Source organism: Macadamia integrifolia, chromosome 10 (assembly GCF_013358625.1).
Source record: "Macadamia integrifolia cultivar HAES 741 chromosome 10, SCU_Mint_v3, whole genome shotgun sequence".
NCBI classification, from domain to species: Eukaryota; Viridiplantae; Streptophyta; class Magnoliopsida; order Proteales; family Proteaceae; genus Macadamia; species Macadamia integrifolia.
The window spans coordinates 1785748-1802534 of record NC_056566.1 but is presented as its reverse complement, the minus strand read 5'-3'; the positions used below and the strand labels follow the sequence as shown (position 1 = coordinate 1802534).

Here is a 16787-nt window from a genome sequence, read left to right as displayed (position 1 = left end):
TTATTTTCTAGGAAAATTTGGTGATTTTACTTCAATTCTACCTACTTTTAATTCAAGGAAAAAAGTACTATGTTCAGTAGTGTGACGCTTCCGCCCAAACACAAGATAAGCGAAATAACATCAGTGGTGATTTGGGTACCAAATTGACAGGGAATCGATACCAACTGGGGGTAGTTTCCCCATTCAATACCGAATAATGTCACCCCGTTCGTCCATTTGGTACCAAACATTTGGCATGACAACATTGGTGATTTCGACCCCAAGAGCTTGTTGACGCAAGTGTTCCAACTCATTTAGTCAACCCATCAGCCCGGAATTCTCAGCTTTTTTATCCAATTCTTATAAATAAATGTCATTCGAAAGCTGATTCCAAGTACTATCCAATGGTGTAAAACTTGGACGATGTTTTAACCAAAACCAATTTTCAAATCTCTCCAAAAGTGAAATATTCACTTGGGCGCTTTCTTATATAAAATGGTGATAAAATTCTGGTGCTAGTTTTTTCTGTCAAAACACTTTTGATTTTGGAAAATCATTTGACTAGTCATAATTTAAAGGATAGTTTTCCTTCACTGGTGGCCGAATGATAGATGGTCTATATGTAACCCCATCACTCCCCACCTTTTTCCCCTGCCCTTATGTGATCATGGTGGGCCACGGTGATAGGATTCCTATTAGCCGTGGCTTTAGGAAAACTCGTCCTATCTTAAAGAGGACAACTAGATTTTTTTTCTTGAAAATGTCTTTTTTGAAAAAGATATCAAAAGAGGTTTCAAAATATCATCTCATCCTTGTCGAGGAGATTCCCAGGTGACAAAATTTAGTGTCTATGGAGGAGCGTAGGTGAGGGCTGGAGGAGGGCTTGGGAAGATCTACAAAGTCTTCCTATTTGATAGCGAATTTAGAGCCCGATCCACTACCAATCCAAAAAAGTGGCCGATCCAAGGCGATTCCAATCCAATCTGGATCCAGATTCCATTATTTTAAACCCTTCTTCCAGGCCTTTGATCAAATTAGGGCCCTCCCACATGCTGTTGAGAACACTCTGTTCGTCTGAATCTAGAGGAATTCAAAGCACATTTAGCCTAAATCTTATATATAAACTGTAATATATTCTCTTAGCTTATCTGTGCAAGACTTCAAGTTGGATCCAAAGGCTAAATTAAAGTTGGCTCCCCAGACCATCAAAGATACAGCATATACAAAAAGAGAGGAATATGAGAATGTACACATAAGAAAAAGGGGAGGACACTTACATTTCCTTTCATATTTAATACTTAAATCAAAAATCAACATAATCATCCTCTGTACCACTACTGTTGTTGGATCAAACAACAATGCTGGCAGGAAAAAAAAAAAAAAAAAAAAGGGACTTCCAAAATATTAACCCCAAATTTTTTCCTAACATTTTCATAATTCATAAAATTCTATCTCAATAGGCCTAGAAAGAAACTTTAGAAGATGTTGTGACCCACTTTGAGAGTATCAAGAAGCAACAGAAGATGAACCACTAAACCTCAAAACGACACTTGAGAACTCTCACTAGGAACTCTTGATGCAGAACTGTCACTAGTCATGAAACCCAGCATCTTATTTAGTGCACTAACATAGGCTCGGACACTGGAGACAACGATGTCCATTTCTGCCCCAGTTCCACTGGCAGAAGACAAAAAAACATGTCGGTGTAGATAAGAAAGCAATGGTCTTCAAGGGAGTCATAAGCATGCCATACCTGAAAGTACGTTGAACAGTGTCTCCACTAAAAGCATGAGTAGATGTATGGCCATCCTGTGGTTGTATTAGAACTCTTGTGTAGGCTATTGCATCAATGCCTTCTGTGACTGCGTTAATGTAGTACTCACGAAGTACTACTGGTATCTGTAAACCAGTTGGGAAAAAAATTCAAATTCACCCAAGAAATAAAATTAAAGATGTATGAGTTCTCCGACTCAAAATACCCCAAGTATGGTATCAGAAGTTATTTAATAGAAAGATTCTTCAACACACAAAACAAACCAAAATAAAAGCAAAACAAAAATGAAAATTAAATAACTAGTAAAAATTAGCCACTGATCACTCATTACTCATTAGGCATGGCTGGAGAGAAAGACCGCATGAAGAAAATAATTATAGAGCCTAGATATTCAACACTGTAACACTAAACAAAAGAACCAATTACTTGCAGTCAGCCACATGATCCTGGTCTCCATCCCACCTTATCCAAGCAAGGTTAGAAACCCAGAATGGGCCACGTGATTGGCCTCCATCGATTCCGATCCAAATCAGTTGGAATCGGCTCAGAATTGGCTTGAACCCTAGAAATTGTAATCGGAAAGAAGAAGCAAAGATTTTCCCAACTCTTTGTTTTTTTTTTTTTTAGAAAATTTGTTGATCTTGCTAAAAGATGTAATTTTCTATATTTTCTGTTATTTTATTGATAATGGGCCAAACGACCAAAATTGGGGATCCAAATGCATTTGTAAGCAATTCAAAAGAGGGCTGCGAGAATCAGCCAGATTCGGGATCAGGACCGGCTGATTCACCCTATTTGATTTCAAGCTTTAAAACCATGTACCCAAAGGCATATCTGATGTCCACTCAAGAAAGTGTTTCCTCACTACTTCAACCCTAGTTAATTTTTTTTTACTTCCCCTTGTTTTTCCTAGTTCTCAAATTTAAATCACACCAGTGACTGGTGCATTTATTGGTCATCATTGCTCATCGCCACATCATCTCAAGTTCAACTTTCCCTCATCTAGTCAAGCATAAGCATATGGTTTTAAGAGTTCAAATCAGATCAGTCAGGAATGACCTATACTCCAACCGATCATTAATTCCTAAACTATTCGTGCTACACCTAAGTTCCCCAATTTATCCATTTCCAATTCTACCCTCCTAGCCATGTTGCTTCATCTCAAAATTCGCATTCCAGCTACAAACACTTATGTCTATGTACTTTTATTGCCTAAGGCATTCAAGCAGAGCCCTGTGTACTCACCTTACCAAACCATCATTTGGGGGATAAGAACAGAGGTGTTTTCCGTTCAGCTAAACAGGTAGAGTACGGTCCTACTGGTTTAGCAGCCTGACCCATTAGTCAACCAGGCCCAGATGATCCATTCCCTAAAATCTACCCCCCCAAAAGGCCCAAATCCAAAAGGAATAAATTCTAACCCAGATCAAAGTACCAAATCCTAAATCCCATAACTGTGCTATGTGAGGAATGAAAGATTGGAGAAGGGAAGTGTAAAGAAGAGAAAGGGAAGCATGAAGAACAGTTAAACGATCCTCTTTGGATAATTCATTCAACTCATGCTGCTAGGAGAAGTGGTGTACTGCACCGTATAGATGGTGAGAGTCCAGTAACCAAAAGCATCACTTGGTTACACTCTGACTTGACTAGCATGGGGCACGCGGAATCCCTTGCACATCTACAACCTAAGATTTTTTTAGCAGAACCAAAGGGGATCCCTTGATATTTTCTCAGTCTTTACTAACTTCATTTCTCTTTCCTTTCTAGTACCTCTTTCTGATGCAGATGCCTAGGCTTGGCTGGACCGGACTGACCCATTATGGAGGCCTAAGCCAAGACAAAACCAACCCAAACCGAAATTCTGGTCTGGCCAGGGTTGGTAGTTGATATTTAGGAAAGCAAATTAGGATATTTGATTTTTCTCTATATTAGAAGCAAATACATAGGATTTCCTTTGCAATTAGTTAGTTTCTATTTTAGAGTATTTCTATCTTCAATGGCTTTCCAATTTAATGTAAGGATTTGTTCTTTATATTGCTGTAAACAATAATGGAGTTTTCAGTTTTTGGAATGAAATAATTTGAACTGGTTTAATGGCTGATGACTGTGATTGTGTGTGACCCCCCTACTTTTCTTCTACTTCTTCTTCTTCTTCTTCTTCTTCTTCTTCTTCTTCTTCTTCTTCTTTCTCTTTTCTGGTTGTATTCCCTTTCTCTGTTACTGGGCGGTAGTTGCAGTCCCAAACAAGGGGATCGATCTCCCTCGTCCTTAAACTGTTTGGACTGAGATTTAGTAGAGGGTTTTCCTTCCCTAGGCGACTCTAGTCCTAGAATCTCATCTCCACAGGGTCATTCTATCAAGAGGTTTGAGACCTGGTTCAACTCTAGTTCTGTGCCTTGCGTTGGAATCAGTTGCAGGTGAAGTTAGTTGCTGCTGGCAGAGTTCATCCCTACCACTGACTTGTGCATCTGATAGGGTGGGAAGCTTCGACATTATTCTTGAATTCGCAGGACCAGTAGAAGAGCCCTCGAAGGGGTTAGTGGGCTCGAACCAGAATTGCCTCCCGCCTCCATTATTGAGCGCAAGGTTGAAGACAACCTAAAACTAGGACTTCTGGTTGTGGGTTGGTATTCACAATTCTTTTCCAAAGTTGCCCTTACCTTTGTTTACTGCAACCACATTATCCTTTACTTCTGTTGCTGCCTAGTTTATCCCCACTAAATATTTATTAATTCCCTTTAAGTCCCATCTCCTAAATAGCTCACAAATGATCTGTTTATTTACAACTCTGCCATTCACCTTTATAACTTCTGTTTATTTACAATATTGCCACTGCATTTTGGGTTATTGAGTACTCCTATTTGGGGGGTGGGCCATTAAGCAAACCGAACAGGGTTTTCTCAAGCCCCGGTACTGCATTACTTTCTCCCTCCTTTATTCTCTTCTTTCTTCCTTTCCCCGACTTTCAAACTCTTACATCAGATCTGGTTTTCCATATTCCCTGGTCCTATTACTGTTCCTGGTCCCTCCATGTATTCAGTTATTCAAAAAAAGAAGTTGAATGTTTTTGGATCAGTAAGGGCTCATGGCCAAGATGATAGGATTGAGCAACTGCTGCTATCCAAAGTCAAGGATAGAGAAACTCCAGTCCTCTTCTCTCCTCTTCATAGGAAAACCTAGCCATTTGATTGTCTTTGCCTTACCTGTTTACCTGCCAGGTAATGGATTCTTTACCCGTATACGGCCATACCCACATTAAGGGTGAATAAATGACCCCCCAAGGTAAGTGTGAGGAGTCCTTACTCAAAGGATAAGGCCATCACCCGATCCTACCCTACCCTACCCTAACCTACCCGTTGACAGCCCTATTATTGCTCAACATTCAGCCAATGTTTGAGATTTGACCTGGTGAGGTGATTTCAATGCCTACAGAAAAAGAAATATTTTGTCGATACCAAGGTTTGAGGAATCGGAAGCAGATCAGGTGAATCTCCCGATTCAAATCGGAAACAGCAGCCTCGTGACCTTGATTCCAGCCAATTTTTAGCCCTTTTTGAATCGGTGGTGAATTATTTTTTATCTTCATTACTGTTTCCCTCTTAGTAAGTAAAATAGCTGAAAATCAATGAAACTTACCTCTTGTAGCAAGACCCCCCCCCCCCACAAAAAAAAAAGTTTATTGAAAAACTCCAAAAAACTCACAGATTTTGTAACATGTTTGCTTCTTTCGGATTCTATTAATAGGATTTTCGACCAATTCCAATTCAGCTGGATCAGAATCGGTGGGAACCAATTTCATCCCCATCCCATACTCTGAACCTTGGTCAATATGATTTCGATCAAAAGTTCGGAAATTTCGCCAATTGAACCAGATTTCGACCCCCTGGGAACATAAATATTTTCACCATTTTTGACAGATTTTGCTAGAAATTTCAAACAGTGGATTCGGTTCTACAGTTCTATAAAAATCATACTTCAAAAGTAACTGCAAGAAACTGCATCAACCTTGCTGACCTATATCAATTAGCATGGTATTTCATCAAAACAATCAAAACATATTGGAGGTGTTTGGAGATAAGAGCTATTCTCAAACCTTGACAATGAGATCAATTGCCTTATAAGCCGCATCGACTGGACCAGTCCCAATAGAACATTCAACATATTCTTCTCCATCAGCATCAATGAGTTTAACAGTTGTTGTCGAAAGACCAAGAGTACCACAAGTAACCTGTTTCATCACGATCCATTAGAATTGAATCAATTATGCTGCATAGAGCTAATAACCAGCTTTGAGAAGTATTAGCATGAAATTAATGATTATATACCTGCACATCACCAACTGACCAAATGACTTTTGGCTGGAAAACTTCATCTGATATCAAAGCTTCTATGTCACCATCAGAAAGATGCTGCAACACCAATAATTGTCGTAAGCTTTTATGTCCTTCTCAGTCCCAGGACCATCTATTCCTCGGGTTTGGATAGGATGGCCCCTGTTTCATCTATCCTCTACCCAGATGTCTGGGCCTCCTCCCCCCCTCCCAACCTCCTTGAGCATCATTTGGGCACCCCTCCCCCCCCCCTTCCCCGGAACCATTTGGACCTGGAAGACTCTATCACTTGGAACCCTTCCCCCTCCAAAAACGTTCAGCTTCTCCTCCGCTTGGAACCTCGTTAGGATTAAGGGCCAGCCGGCCCTTTGGCGTAAAATCCTTTGGTTCAAAGGCTATATCCCTCGTCACAGTTTCACTGCCTGGCAGGCACTCACTGACTGTCTTCCCACCCAGTCTTTCCTCCGCTGCCACATCAAGGTCCCTCCTGCCTGCTACCTCTGCTGGAGAGGCGATGAATCTGTGGACCACCTCTTCTTCTCTTTCCCCTTTTCCTCCTCTGTTTGGTAGAATGTCCTTTCTCGCTGCTGGCCCGTTCATAGGAGAATCCTCCCTTTCAATAGGGAATGGATTTGAATCGATATGTCCTTTCAGGGCCCCACCATCTGTAATACTATTGGTAAACTTGCTTTTTGTGCCGCCATAAACCACATTTGGATGGAGAGAAATCTTCATAGATGGACTACCAACTCCCGTTCCTTTGATGGGATTTGGAAGGCCATTTCCTTCGATGTCTCCACCAAAGTTGCCTCCATCCCGCCCTGCTCGGTTCTCGACTCCCCCCGGAACACACACATCATCCACTCATGGAGCCTTCAGATATCCTTTCTCCCCCCCTCCCCTTGAGGGAGTGTATCCCCTAGTTTTTTTCTTCTTGGGCTTGCCCCTTTGTTAGGCCTTGTGCCTCCCCCCCCTTCTTCCGCTTTGTATAGTTCTCTCTTCTTGGGTTAATATATATTTTATTCATCCAAAAAAAAAAAAAAAAATCCACATCGATATAGAAGAAAGTCTCTCATGTGTGGATTTTTTGGCTTATGCATGTGTTCGTGCATATGGGTGGGTGGGTTCGTCTCTCTGTTCCTAAAGCAAATGAAATATTATTTATTTATATTGTTTTCCAACCGTAGAAAACAAAGACTACAAACTTCGTCACAATTTTCAAAATTTCCCATGAACTTTTCCATTTTCAAAGGCCCAAAGTTAGATCTCCATTTGATAGTAAGAAATCTTGCGAAGATGTCTCTTCACACTCAAGGTTGAAGTATACTTTTCCAAACCATAAAAAGAACAGAATTTTTTTAATTAATGAGCATTACTACACAATCTGATTTCATAATAGTCTCACCTTCTTTTTCTCAGCCACTGATTTGAAGCGCCAAAACACGTCATCAAGTTGCTTATCATCTAATGAATAACCAAGCTGAAAAGCAGAAAAGGAAAATTTATATGCAACATCTGAAACAAACAAATTGAACTTATCAGCATTCAAGATAGATACCTCCCGAAGTCGAGATTTGAATGCGTGGCGTCCACTGTATTGACCAAAAATAAGTAGTGTTACTTCACATATTTACCAAAAACCATTGCTTTTTTATTATTATTATTTTTTTCCTGTTCTAGAACCAGTCCTGGAACAGTTTAACCAAATGCTAATCTAGAGCCAAAGAACATAGTTCCAGAAAAAAAAAAAAAAAGGAAAAAGATGGTTCTGCCAAGAGAATAGAGTTCCAGAACAAAAATGTTATCAAACACAGCCTAATCATTCCCAATTTGTACCTTCTAGCTCCTGGTTATAGATGCAGGAGCCAGTGATCATATATAGATAAGCGTGAGGAATTTTCTTTATTAGTTCCTATTCTAGTGGGGTTAAACTTGCTGATGGGTCCATTTCTCAGGTGGTGTACCGGGAAGGGTACCTATCATTTATCCTCTGCATTAAGAAGTCAAATTTTCAGCAAGAAACAAAAGGTTGTAGCGTTTTCTGTTTCTGACTTTAGACTACACAGCAATATTATTCGAATGCAGATTACAAGGCTGATAGGGCATTTAAGAGAAGAAATGCCCATTGCCTTAAGAAACTCATCAATTGTGGGGCCTAAACCTAGGCCATAATGTTATGAGAAACATATTTGTTACAACGACTTACCCCAATAGCTCGAGCTGTTAAGGGTGGGCTACAACAATGGTTAGCAACACATAATAGCAATGTTGATTTACTAGAAAGGGGTTTAATGATGTAATTTAATCTCGAATAAGGACAGTCCACCATTGAATACCTGATATATATAATGTATCTTTACCTGTTTACCAACGGGACAGCAAAAGAGGGATTTTGAATAGAAATAAAGTCTGAAAAAAACTTACTGCTTCATCAATTCCCCACTTTGGGGCATCGATGAGATTGGACAATCCCTTCCAACTGGATCACCTTTAGAAGAAAACTAATTCAACACAACTTAAAAGATAGCCACGTACAAATATGACAACTTTTTCTTCAACAGGAGCACCCAGGAATTAAAAAAACATAAAACTGCATCAAAAAAGAACTAAGACAATTCTAACGAGTAGAAAGTCAATATTAGAGAAAAAAGGAAATCCTAAGGCACAAACCAAAGCCAACCTAAATCCATCATAGAAGCATAAAAGAGAGGTTCTTTACAATATATACTAGTTCATGAAGTATCTCATACCTAAGTTTTCCAAGGACAATGCCAGCTTCATTAGATCGATACAACCCAATATCTTCAGGAGAAATGATCTCGTAGGTACTTCTATGTTTAAGCATTCCATCCTACAAAACAAAAATACAATAAAATAATATTTTGCGAGAAATTTTATCTTTCTTATCAAAAAAAAGATAATAAATAACAGATGCATGGGTCTACCAGTAATAACTGCAGTTACTAATGGGATAGGTGATAAAGCGACTTGCAGCCCACTGCTAAAAAACACCATACCCACCCCCAAGTCGAACAGGTGCTTTTTGTTGCACCAGATGATTAAACATGGGTATTTTGTTTAATAGCAGATTTGATTGATAAGATAAACCGCATTGGAGAAACAAGTTCGAAGAAAGACTGCAAGGATATAACTAATTCAAAAAAACACAGAATTAATTACTGTCAATGTTTTTTTTTATATGCTGCAGGGGCTTGGTTGTAATTGTATTTACAAATTATGGGCATATAGGTTATTAATATAACTTATTATTATAAGTTGTTGGGATTTGTTGTAATTACACTAGAATTTGTGTAATAGGATTTTTTTTTTTTTTTTGGTAGGAGAGTTTGTTTTATAGATTACCTTGCCATCAATAGGAATGGTATTCCCTATTCGTTTAACTCTTTTCTCCTCTCTTTTTCTTCACTCTTCTTTCTTCTTGGATCCTTCTGCTTATTCTGGTTATTGATCTCCATTGATCTGATATTGTAACATGGTATCAGAGAATTTTTGATCTACAACCTTAGGTTATCTTCTTCTCTAGCTTTAGGAGTCTTTCAAGGTTTCATGGTAATATTTGTATATATTACAGCTGCTACTGATTTTTTTGCTTGACGGGTTCCCTTGGTTAATCTAATATAAAACAAGGGATTTCTTTACCTGTTAAAGACTACGTTGCTGTCATGCTGCTATTATTTATCGTTCTTACAATGCTATTCCGAACTGACATTAGACTAATTTTTGGGTATAATCTGCTGGATGGTTTGGAAGTTTTAGACTTTCCTTTTCAATCTTGGTCCATATATCTGAATCTGGCAGCTGGAATTCTATCAAACTTGGAAGTGTTGCTTTGCTAAACAGTACACTCAATCAGCCTTTCATAGTGATCTGAAGTTCTAATCTGGAGAGCTGAATTTTCTCCATCTCCACCTATCATATGCCATACAATATCTGAGGTTCTTGCAGATTTTGATTATTTGTTGATGTTTTCACTATTTTAGTTGCTCTTTTATTAGTTTCCTTTCATATATATGTTCTCTATAATCTATAGCATCCACCAGATCAGTTTTCTATTCTCTCTATGAATTACTTTTCTAAAATATTGGTTGTTCTTCACCCAGCGGTGGTATTTTTTCTTGATTCTACTAATTGCTTCTGCTACTGTGGCTGATTGTGTTGTGTATAATATCTTCTCCAGTTCAATGGGTGACTCTTAACTGGTGACTCTTAACTTCATGTGGACTATTAAGCTGAGTGTAGCCTCTAATTACCTACTGTGGAGACAAGCAGTAAGGTTTACATCAATCCAAAGGGTAAACTGGACTATCTGATTTCCTCCTGAGCATCTGCAGACAATATAGGATATAAAGAATGAATGCGTGAGAATGATACTTTACTTGCATGGTTTATGGGACCATTTGTGCTAATGTTATGTTTCACACTACTGCTAAGGGTGTTTGGATGATTAAAAAGAGAGTTTCCCTCAAGACAAGAACATGTCCTGAGTGTATGATCTTTATGAAAAGATCTTTTCCTTTAAACAGAATGGTAAACCGTTAGGTAAAATATTATGGTGCCCTCAAGGGCATGTGGGAAGAACTGAACGTCTATCAACCCCTTTATACTAACAAGTATTGAAATCTCAATGTGAAGAATTTCAAATGGCCAAATATCTCTCTTTAGCAGCCCATTAAAAGCCTCCTTGCTAGTGAAAAAGTTTCTTTTGTGAATGAGGCATTCAGCGCATTGCCTCTCCCACTGGCCAAAGCCAAATCATCTTCCTTGTCCAAGGATAGTTCTGCATTTGTTACTCGCTGCAGTGCTCGTGGATGTGTTCGTGGTTTAGTGGGAGGTAGAGGACGAGGTGCTGGTGGTTGTTGAGGACAGTAGAGCAACCAAACTCTACAACAGTGTACACACAGTGGAAAATCCAATCATACTGTTGACAAATGATCAGTCAAGTAAGGTAGACCAGAATGAGCACAACAGATGGCAAACTCAGCAGAGATTGAAGACAATTCTAACGTGGTGTCCACTAATGACACTATTCTTGCCTCTTCATTTGGAGTTGGTCAAGCGCAGAAAGCTAGCTTGCCCACCAGGTCACAAATAGTCTTCCCATGGAATGTCATATTCATCCATATCCACTCTCTATGGAAAGGAAGGATAGATCTTCTCGACGGCCAGCATTTGGAGAGGACAAGATTCCAGATGGAGGAGGAAACAGGGCAAGCAAAGAAGAGATGCTCAATGTCTTCCGGCTTGGACCCACATAGATAGCAAACTGGGGACATAGGAATCCTTTTCTAGATAAGGAACGCTTGCGTAGGGAGGCAGTTGGTGAAGACTCTCTAAGCCGTGAAGCTTTGCCTGGGGATGTGGTGCTTGAACCAAAAATGAGCCTATGCCAGAGGGTTGAGGGCCCATGAGATCTGACTAGGTCCCAAGCAGACTTGGCACTGAAAATCCCATTTGAAGTGTGGATCCAAATAGTAGTATCATTCCTTGATTGACCAAATACAAGGGGACGAGGAAGGTTGTTCCAAATTTCGGCCAGTTGGGGAGAGGAAGAGTTCAGGACTGTCCAAGATTCTGAGGAAAGGATGTTTGCAACCATAGCTTGCCTAGGTAGCCCAAAATTGTAAATGCTACGAGCACTGAGGCCAATTGAGAGGACTCCCATAGGATGCCAGGGATCATGCCAAAGAGAGGTAGAGGAGCCATCCCCAACATGAGAGGAAATAGATCTAGCAACAACGGTTCGAAGGGAAAGGATCTTACGCCATACCCAAGAGTCAGATGGCATGTGCATAGACCAAAAGGATCCCCGCTTTAACAGATAAGAGTAGACCCAATCAACCCAAATGCTCTTCTTCTTAGAGGCCACTTTCCAAATGAGTTTTAGAATTCCCGTGAAGTTGACACCCTTGATACACCTAAGACCCAACCCCCCTTCTTTTTTGGGGAGGCAAACCGCAGCCACTTATAGGACGGAGGAATCTTGATGATTCACATCCTTTCCAGAGGAAGGCATCAAAGATGGATTCCAGCTTTGATATTATGGTTTTGGGCAACCCGTAGATTCCGGACCAATATATGTAGAATGCTTGAAGAACAGCTCTTACAAGCACTAATCGCCCCGCGAATGAAAGAAGTTTCCCTTCCTATAGTTGAAGCCGCTTCCTGATAAGATCCAACATCAGAGTACAATGATGGGCAGAGAACCGCGCAGGAATAAGAGGCAGTCCCAGATACTTGACCGGAAGGGCCCCCAGCACAAAACCAGTCTTCTAAAGAATATAGGACTTCACCACATCCGATATCCCAGACAGGAAGATATGAGATTTCCTCGGATTGATGCGCAAACCAGACATCCTAGCAAAGGAATCCAGGATATGCATAATAGCATCTAAGAAGGAGTCTACTTTGGAGAAAATCATCAGGTCATCAGCAAAACCAAGGTGGGTTAGCCTAATGGCCTTGCACTTGGGGATGGCAGATATGAGGCCCTGGTCAGAGGCAGATTGTAAGCTTCTAGAGAGAACTTCCATGGCAAGGCAAAAAATATACGGGGATAGGGGGCATCCCTGACGAAAACCCGTAGAAGAGGAGAAGTAACCCGTCGGACTTCCATTAACCAAGACAGAGAACCGGGGGTGAGCAATGTAGTGAGAGATCTAGTTGATGAAGGAACCCGGGAAACCCATCTGACTAAGGATCGAAATAATGAAGTCCTATCACAAAGAATCAAAGGCCTTGTGAATGTCAATCTCATAAGAGCAGCCGGAGAGTGACCCTTTCTGTCAAAGCCCTTAACAATCTTGTGGCAAAGAAGAATGTTGTCAGGAATGCTTCTTCCAAGGATGAAGGCAGATTGATTCTCGCTCATAAGGGAGCCAACAACAGACTTTATTCGGATGGCAAGGATCTTTGCAATGAACTTGTACAATAGATTGCAAAGAGATATCAGTCTGAAGTCATTCATAGAGTCAGCACCCTCTTTCTTAGGAATGAGGCACAGAAAAGTATGATTGATGCTCTTAACCTGATTCGGGTTGAAGGAGCTCTTGACCGCTATAATCAAGTACTATCTAATGATGTCCCAAGCATAGATGAAGAAACCCATACTAAACCCATCAGGACCCGGTGCTTTGTAAGCTTTGTGGGATAGGATAGTCTTTGTGATTTCCTCATCAGAGGGAATGGCCCAAAGCAAATGAGCCTCATTATCAAGGATGAGCTTGTTGATAGGGCCATCCGGAATGGGGGCAGCCGGAGGCAAGTCCGGGTTGAACAGTTATGAAAGGTGGTTTACAGCCACCTCTTTTATCTCATCCACCTTAGAGATTTGAATGCCATCAGAGTTGGTAAGCTTAAGGATGGAATTGTAGTTGTTCCTGGCTTTCAAAGAGCGACGGAAATAGGAAGAATTAGAGTCCCCTAATTCCAGCCAATTAATTTTGGACTTCTGCCTTAGGAAACTCTCTTCACTAGCCAATAGGGAAGCAAGCTTAGCAGATTCAAATTTCTCCTCTTCCGCCAGAGAGGTGTTCAAGTGGTTAGCCTGAATCTAAATTTGGATGGAGGTAAGCCTATTCCTACAATCAGCAACAAGGGAAGAAATGTTTCCAAAGGTATTAGTGTTCCACAGCTTAAGAGCTTCTTTGACATTTTTAAGCTTCTTGGCTAGAGCAATAAGAGGGGTTGAGTGGGCTTGGACAGGCTTGAGCCAAGCACTTTGAACGAGAGGGGAAATCTGGATGAGAGGTCCACATGTCAAAGAATTTAAATGGTTTAGGGCCAAGGAGGTAAAAGGGTGGATGAGAAGGAAAATGGGGCTATGGTCAGAAATGGCTGGAGGCTCAAAAGTAGCATGAGAATTAGAAAAAGAGGAGAGCCAGGATTCACTGACCAACATCTGGTCAAGCTTGCAAGCAATGCGGCCAAAGCCAGATCTTTTATTATTCCAATTGTAATTGATACCAGACCAACAAAGGCCATCAACAGCCAAGTCCTCAATGCAATCATTAAAGGCATCAATGTTCCCCAAATTCAAGTGCCCCCCTCCTTGCTTTTCATAAGTGAAACGGACCCGCATCGAAGTCCCCACATATACCCCAAGGTCTAGGCCCAACCTGGGTGGCAATAGAGCGAAGGTCATTCCAAAGAATTGTCCTATCCTACAATCGGTTGGAGGCATAAATGGCAGAGAAGAGGAAGGAGAAGCTTCCAGCAATGTCAGATATGGCTAAGTGGAGGATCTAAGAGGTAGAAGAAATGAGGGAAAAAGAGAGCTTGGATACATCACAGAAGAAGCAAATCTGGCCATTTGGGTGATGGGTCCATGGGAGTGGTTGGTAAGGAAGGACCATCCACGGGCAATGGAAGAAGCAACCCAAGGAAAAGCAGATTCTTTGACGTGAATTTCCAAAAGGCAACAGAAAACTGGACGAAGATCTTTGAAGAGTAAGCGGACAGCCACTTGTTTTGGAGGGGAATTGAGTCCCCTAAGGTTCCAGACCAGGCCTTGAGACATCAGGCAAAGGGAGAGGTAGGCTTCTCAAGCTCCCGGGAGGGGGGGCAGGCGCAAATAGATTTAGGCTGGGAGGACCTACGTCTCCGATAGGGCAAGGGGGAATTGGAGACGGAAGAGGCTAGGGCTAGCTTGGAAGAGAGGCGGGTGTTCACAGAAGAACCAGCAAGCTTCGGCAGAGGGACAGAGTTGTCGGGCAAAGACGAAGGCCCAAACACAGGTTTATGGATCGGGTCAGAGGAGATGGGCGTGGAGGAGCTAGAAGTTATTTGGTTGAGGTTAGTGGGTAGAGAGATGGGCAGAAGTAGGGTGGTGTGGGCTGAGCCAAAGATGTTCAAAGGAGTTGGGTCTGACGATAAGGGCAGCCCAGTTAAATGATTAACAGTAGATGGGCTGCAGCAAGATGGGCCAACATCCAAATCCAGTCTTAATGGGCCAGATAGAATTGCAAAGCTCTTCAATTCAATAGGAGAGTCAGTGGTGGGTCCCATTTCCAAGTCAACGTCAACAATAGGGGGGCTGGCGAGAGGGGCATCCATGGATAAAAGGTTTTCACCAAAAGGATTCCTATATCTTCCCCAGGATCGATAGCATGGAAGGTCTCCCCAGAGGACTCGGACTTCGAAGTTTCATCTTCAAAGGAGGATTCAGAGTCGTTTCCAGAGTCTGAGTCAGAGAAGGAAGCCGAGGACGAGGGATCCTCATCCGAGGAGTCGTCGCTTTCCATGATCGAAGGACTGTCGACAGTAGAAGGAACTTCAAAAGGCGCAAGAGAGGGGGCTTCGACAACGACAGGACGAGACAAGGAGTCAGGGTTATCTAGGTCAGACTACAGCATCGAGAAGCGGTTCTGACTATCAACAAGAAGCACGGCAGGGGCTGCCTGAGGCAGAGAAGTGTCGGCAGCGGAGGGGCAAAGAGATTTATGCCGCCTGGTACCCTCTGGCCTCTATCAGGAGGGGAGAGAAAAGGTTGTCGATCGAAAGCCAACATAACAAAGGGGTCTCGCCTCAAGGAAGGATCGCCATGAGGAATCTCAACATCTAGAGCGCAAGACGAGGGCCTCGGGAGGCAAGAGGCGGTGGCGTGCCCAAAAATGATTATGATGTTCCAGATCCTTCTAAAATTTTTATCCATTAGTCTTCTAAGTTCTATCCTATGCAATCAAAATGCGAAGTTGGGAGTTAAAATTCAATTTGGCTCCTTGTCACATGATCTCAGCTTCAAGATGGGAATCCACTCAATATTCTTGACAGCAACCTCTACGAACTGAGCTACCAAATAATTAGACATGCTGGCAAAATTAAACTCCAACTTGCAAGCTTGTTCTTTGCTTGGAAGGACTCAAATTGCTTCATGATGCCCATCCCATGGGAATCCCTGTAAGGAAGATTTTTCCATTCACCATAACAACCAATTTTAGATCTACAGAGTCTGTTTCACAATGCAACAGACATGACTTTGTTCATTGGCTGATTTTTCTAAGCCCTAGAGCATCCTAATCTCTTACCTCATCCTACAACAACATCCAAATCCTTCTCCCAACTTAATGGGGTCGGCTACATGGAGATTCCACACAAGGATGAACGCAAGGATCCATGCAAAAAGATTGACGGGTTATGGCTAATTATAGTAAGTGCCGGCTGTCAACCTGACGCACCACTACAAGTCAGCCATAGGCTTACCTCATCCTACGAAGTAATATTTAAATTCATCCTCCTGAGTGACAACCTTCCCTAAGAGTTTTCACAGGATGTATTCCTTCATAATAGCCATTGATATTGGGAGAATAAAGTGAGATATGAAGTCCCAATGATGCTTGTGAGGCTGCTTTGATTAGCATGAGTTTATTCCCAGTCAAGAGATGACCTGCCTTCTGACCATTGAGCTTCCTTTTTTTTTTCAATCACTGATACTCCACAGTTCATTTAAGAAGATACTCCCAAACAGAAGACCTAGGCATACATGCATGAAGTACCTAATTAACAATGTGAATCACAAGATAATTCTTAAAAGTTCAAAACACCATAAACTCAATTAATAGCACTTTTGGAGAAGTTAACTGAAAGAACCAAGACTGCCTCAGAACATCGGAAATGAATCTTTAAGATAGTTGTACAAAAAATTAAGTTTATAATCCACAAATTGATCAAACACAACTACCAAATAG

At 41.4% G+C, this 16787-nt stretch overlaps 1 protein-coding gene across 2 annotated transcripts in view; it reads right to left on the bottom strand.

The window, feature by feature from the left end:
- Positions 1-1232: 1232 nt before the first annotated feature.
- The window catches only part of LOC122091465 (2-isopropylmalate synthase A-like), a 35457-nt gene continuing 19902 nt past the window's right edge, over positions 1233-16787 (bottom strand). Inside the window, exons 6-12 of one of the 2 annotated variants that reach the window (XM_042661435.1) lie at positions 8835-8935; positions 7643-7676; positions 7490-7564; positions 6079-6162; positions 5847-5981; positions 1733-1878; positions 1233-1656 (exon numbers count right to left, since the gene is read on the bottom strand). In XM_042661435.1, coding sequence (XP_042517369.1) covers positions 1518-1656; positions 1733-1878; positions 5847-5981; positions 6079-6162; positions 7490-7564; positions 7643-7676; positions 8835-8935 — 714 coding nt within the window. In that variant the 3' untranslated portion in view covers positions 1233-1517. The remainder of the gene's footprint in view (positions 1657-1732; positions 1879-5846; positions 5982-6078; positions 6163-7489; positions 7565-7642; positions 7677-8834; positions 8936-16787) is intronic. The other variant, XM_042661436.1, reaches the window with a different exon arrangement.